We start from the raw sequence: 6000 nt of genomic DNA, 5'->3' as shown, positions 1-6000 counted from the left end.
ATAAAATAAGTGTACTATGTATGGTTGAGTGAATCATGGTTTACTGTATTATCTGTTTTTCTTTAAAACATAAAATTGTAATTTCATTTAAATAAATAAAAAAACATATGATCTAGACCTCACTTACTTAACGGTTATTTAATCACAAATGACAATTAATCAAAATGCCATTTTCATTTGCATGTTATACTCAAGTTTTGTCACCTGTGCTGGGTGAACTTTTCTCCAAGCTCCGCCCCCGAGTGTCCGTTGACGTGGTAACAAGCACATGTCAGTGACGTCATCATACTCGCAGTTCCGTATCAACATGGCGGCATCCATGGCAGCCCAGGCTGCAACGAGAGGACTGAGGGCAGCCACGTCAAAGCACCTACTCATGAACAAACTGAAGGTATTGTCTTTTTTTCCCTTCCTCCTCCGAATGCAGGTGTGCACTCTCATGTCAAATTCGATGAATGTCTGCACGATGATGTTACTCGGTTAGCATGTTAGCACGTCTGACAAACGCGAGGCATGCATGCAAGGTAAAGTTGACAGGAGCACTCAGTTGTTGACAAATAACGATTTTGTTTTTCTATCATAATTGTAATTGTGCGTTACGTGAGAACGGTTACGCGAGCTTGTATGAGTAAAAATGTCAGGTCATTATAAATGACAATTGTATCATACAAATTGACGTCTGACACCCCTTAGAATGTATGCAGGGGCGCATCGTTCATCATATTCATTGACCTTGTCATATTTTCGTGATGAATTGAGCGGAACCGTTTGTCCGAAAGCTTTAAGCAGAGAACAGTTTCAAGTCGCCAAAGCATCACCGTTTCAGATAAGACCAGTGTAAAGGTCAAACTTTGTACTTTCACCAATTGTTGACTGATTTTGGTACTTTGAACAATGTATTTACTCTGATTAGATGTGTCCATAGCAAAGTTACTGTTACATTCATAACCCTACCCCTACCTCTTCTTGTATGGAATGTACAGGTATAAAGTAATGAGTAAAGAAACGGTGCAACCGTGCATTAACCCTTTGCAATTCCACCTGGCAGTTTTACCTGAACGAAAGGTGCACCAAAGTAAATTTGATGCTGTACCTGAACCATTTGGAGTATTGGCATAGTTTTGGTCTCTTTTTGAAGAAAACACTTTGATTTTTGCTCCTCAACTGTCAGAATCCTTTTATGTGCTAATGGAACTGAATTATGGAAGTTTTAATACATAAAAAAAGGCCGACCTTCGTTCAGGTAAAACTGCCAGGTGGAATTGCAAAGGGCTACCAAACATTTTGGAATAGTACTTTAACCCCTCCCACAAACCTCAAATATTGTACATTCAATATTTTTGCAAGATGTGTTTGAAATGTATGTAAATGAAAAAAAAAAAAAAAAAGACTTTGATACTGTACCTGCATAGTACCATTACTAAACTATAACAGGCCAAAAAAAAAGTTAAAATTAATTAAAAGCAGTGAAATGAAAACAGACAACGTGGAATTCATTGTATATTTTATTGATATTAAGATACCCTTGAAAGAAAATCACACAAAAAAACAATATCAACATTTTGATTATTTGTAACTTTTTTGGACAGTCGTTTGGCCACATTAAGGTACTTTGCCAGGAAAACGAGTGTGTCAAGTCAAGTCAAATTTATTTATATAGCCCTTAATCACAAGAAAGTCTCAAAGGGCTTCACATATGTACCAGATCATATTCATGACATCCCCTGATCTTAACCCCCAGGAGGGCAAGGAAAAACTCAAAAAAAAAACATTTGGGGAAAAGTGAGAAACCTTGAGAAGGGACAGCAGATGGGGGGGATCCCCCTTCCAGGATGATCAGGCTGCAATGGATGCCGAGTGGGCAACATTGAACACACATTATAGTACTATACAGTGTTTGTTAAAGTGATGTGATAGTTAATCAAATGAAGTGCTGCAGGAAGATGACATCGGTGAGCTGAGCAGGGGCCCAATTGTCAATGTAGAAATCTCCATAGCAGCGCCTCCCAGGATGTGGTCAGCCTCCAATCTTGTAGTAGTCAGTTGCTGTTGGATCGCTGTTGGTGTCAGTGGGCTCATCTCATTAATCTAAGTGCAACAATCTTGGTCCTCGCCCCTCACCTCTTTCTGTACATGCTAGCACTGTCCAGTAGAAATTTGACCGAAGAGGGAGGAGACTAAAAGGAGCGAGGCGGGAGGAGGTTGAAATGTATTGCAGAAATTAGACGATCACTCCTCGATGTCGTCATGTGACGCAGAGGTCTTCTAAAAATGACGTTATGTCATTGACGTCACAAATGCACCATCTGCATGGCAGATGTATCACTATCACCACAGATGTCCACTTTATACTTAATGTTTCAAGTGGGATCAAATTAATGTCAAATATCAACACTGCTCTGTCGAACAATTTGTGCGATTTGTCTGTCCCAAGACGGTCTCCCCTAGTTTGTAAATTTTTGTTTTTGTTAATTAAAAACAGTATCTAATTGATTATCAATAAAAATAGTGATTCATTTGATAATAATTGATTAATTGGTGCACCTCTAATTTTTATTTTTTTATTTATTTTTTTTATATATGTATAAACATGAGATCATTGCCAGTGGCCCCCTCGTTAGCACATCTGCCTCACACCTCAGAGGTCGTGGGTTCAATCCAGGCTCCAGGCTTGGCTGGACAATGAAATTAACATAATATAATGTCTAATAACTTCCAATCCAAATTATCTTTCAAACCGGACAAAATGATATCAAATGCGATTTATAATTTTTTTTTTTAATAATGAATTGAGACCTTGAAAGTATTGTCGTGTCAGCGGACAGCACCTGCTTGTCGCCAGTGTTTAAGAGATGAAACTTTAGCAGCATGGATGCTCACATTGGTTTGATATTGTTTACTTTTACATTCAAGTTTCTAAGATTTTATAATGACATCATTTTCCGTGATATCAGACTGTCAAATTGTGACACTGACGAGGTCTTGACAGTAGATGACTAGCCTGAGTGCTACATTGAGGCACTCAATGAGAAAGTGGCATATGTTACGGATGGAGCCAGGCAGGCAGCTGGCTCACTGTCTCGCGAGACACTCTCTCGACAGTAATTATCGTCAACGGCACTCCGGGGACCACCTGACTCAGTGCTGCTACCTAACTGCTGCTGTACTTAATACCACACAAGAATGCAGCCCAACCAGCCACCCCAACATCTCGTCACTGCACGTACGCATAAGATGCACACAAATGTGCTCAGACTGCCATAATGTCTGGAAGGCTGGATTCACACTGCAGTTATCAAGTACCCAATTCCAATTTAATGCTCATCTCTGATTTGATTTTTAAAGTGTCTATTACCATGTATATCTCAAGTGACATTATTCATTATGGCTGTCTTAACATTCACGGAACACATCTTGGGGCATCTGCGGGCCCAAATTGCGTGGAAATAACTGCACAGCATTGTCAACACCGGCCCGGCCAGTGACAACATGGAAGTAAACAATGATAAATGAATAATTTTCTTAAAAAGTTGCATATTGTTTAGTAAGATGGCACTGACTCGTCTGCCATTGATTTCAATTTAAAGAAAGGGTCTGCCTTCTGCAATTATTATCCTTATTTAATGATCGACGCAACTCCTCTGTGCTGTATTTAGACCATTATGCTCTTCCTGTCGTTTTGATTTACAGCTGGTGTTTTTGAATGTGGTAAATTGTGTTGTTTGGACAGGCCAGGGTGCATATCTGTGTATTTTGATTCCATCTAAGTTGCATTATCAGATCGGTCAATTTACTGTCCGATACGTTTAAAATTTGTACCCACATTTGGAAGAGGCTTAATTACAATCGGAGGATATCTGATTCCATGCATTTTTTCCCCCTCCGTGTCCATGACATAATTGCCTGGCTCCGCAAAATAAGACATTAGAGCCGCAGTGTTTCCCCACATAATACATTTACCTGTGGCGGGCCGGCGCAAATTAATTTTGGCAGCTACTTATAGATTTTGGCGCAAAGCTATCAATATGTAACTGTTCCATAGAGATTCTTTTGCTGCACGAGCAAGCTGCTCTGCCCCTTGTGGTGTGGTCCTTGTGTGAGTCTGCTGATTGATGCCTGTCCCGTTTTGCTTTCTGGCACAATATTGCAAAAGATTGGACTATCACTCCCTAAGTTCGGCATTCGATCTTGGTGGTATGAGAGGCATCGACAGCTCAACCAGCATCGATTCGACGCGCCACTCCAACTGGCGTAATGGCGGCAAATCCTTGCCGTGAAGTATGGCTTGAACATGAACCCGTTCACTAAAGCACAGCATGAACTGCTTGATGCGCAGACTGCGCGCTAGGGCTGGGCGATTTATGGAAAAGAATAATATCATTATATTGACTGATACTGAAATTACGATTCTTAAAAAACGATTGTTGATTGATTTAAAAACGTTGTATTTCCTCATATTCAAGAACTCAACTGTTTAAAACTACCACCATAGACCTTGAATCAATTCAAGGTCTTGACTATGTAAAGGCTCCTGCGTGTGTTTCGTTGTCCTTAAAACCCCACAATTTAAGCCTTGATTTATTGTCTCTTTCTTCTGGGAAGTTAGACGAGATACTCAGCTACAAAAGGTAAAAACTACCGCAAAGCTCTTTTCACACACAAAGTTCTGATGCGACAGTATTCATACTAGCTCTGTACTGCATTTTGCGGTAACAGGACCCAACTAAAACCACTCTTGCACAATTCAAATTAGGCTGAGAATAAAGTAACACCAAACTATGAAAGAATTCTGCTTTTAGCGGATTTGCAGCAAGAGTCTTGACATTCAGAGAGTGATCACAAAATGTCACAGTAATATGCTGTAGCAGGGATGGGTACTTTCGTCTTAGGGGTGCTTTTGTTTTAAAGATGAAAAATATTGTCCTCTATGTATAGGCTTAAATGTCATCCCTTCTTTTATTCATCCAGTCATCTGTTTTCTATACTGTTTGTTCTGTTCACGGTCACTGGAAATCTGCAGCCTATTACAGTGAAACAAACAACAACAACAGGGAAGTACCATGAATCAGTAAGCATTCAAGAAGTGAGAGTGTTCTGGTTTTGAATCTCTCCATCCATTGTCTCACTTTGTGGAGTTTGCATGGTTGGAAATGAAAAAGTTCCCTTAGGTATGAGTCATACCTAAGGGAACTTTTTTTTGCACCCGTAAATGGTTGTTGGTTTCTATATGTCAGCCCTGTGTTTGATTGCTGTGGTGAGGATTGTGGTGTTTTTTTTTTTGTTTGTTTTTTCCATGCGGTCTGGCCGCTTAGTTTGCGCTCAGCCGACCTATACGTCATCAAAAGACGCACATCTCAATTGTTCGACAAAACAACAGGCACGAAAAGCAGTGGCGATCGGAGGAGGAGAAAACAGTGATGAAAAGAAGATGCGAATGAGCTAATAAATATGTGGGGGGGGGGACTAGACAGGGAAAGCACAAAATCCTTGAAATTGTCACAAATACGGCAGAACTGAGACCTAGAGCTTATCTTGAGTGTCTTAATGGCAATTTTGCTGTCTCCTTGCTCCTCGTAATTTGAAGTTTCATGTTTTATCCTTTTATGATTCCGCTGCTCTTATGGATGTTTGCGTTTTTTGCCGTGGGGAATTTTGGTATTGTGACAACACTGTTTAATTAACTCACTTTTGCACAGCGTTGTCCTGGATATTGCATTGTTTGATTTTTCAGAGTCACCCCGTAGGCTAATTTACAGGATATACTGTCCACTGATCTGCCCCAAGTCTGCGGAGGTTTACATCATCATTACTATCATGCACTGACCATTCCATTTGTTATTGTGACAACACTTTTTAATTCATTTTTCACAATGTTGTCCTGGATCTTGCATTGTTTGATTTTTCAGAGGCAAGCCAAAGCCTAATTTACAGTACTGTATATACACTGGCCTGCCCCAAGTCTGCTGAGGTTAACATCCTCGTTACTTGTCATGCATTGAC

At 40.1% G+C, this 6000-nt stretch overlaps 1 protein-coding gene across 2 annotated transcripts in view; it reads left to right on the top strand.

Annotated features, from left to right (window-relative positions):
* The first annotated feature begins 223 nt into the window (after window positions 1–223).
* The window catches only part of suclg2 (succinate-CoA ligase GDP-forming subunit beta), a 52037-nt gene continuing 46260 nt past the window's right edge, over window positions 224–6000 (top strand). For both annotated transcript variants that reach the window (XM_086040477.1, XM_086040478.1), the window contains exon 1: window positions 224–391. In XM_086040477.1, coding sequence (XP_085896603.1) covers window positions 269–391 — 123 coding nt within the window. In that variant the 5' untranslated portion in view covers window positions 224–268. The remainder of the gene's footprint in view (window positions 392–6000) is intronic.

The sequence above is a fragment of the Filicampus tigris genome, chromosome 9 (assembly GCF_054856515.1).
Source record: "Filicampus tigris isolate MCC_2025a chromosome 9, RoL_Ftig_1.0, whole genome shotgun sequence".
Taxonomy (NCBI): domain Eukaryota; kingdom Metazoa; phylum Chordata; class Actinopteri; order Syngnathiformes; family Syngnathidae; genus Filicampus; species Filicampus tigris.
This window is presented reverse-complemented; position numbering and strand designations above follow the sequence as displayed.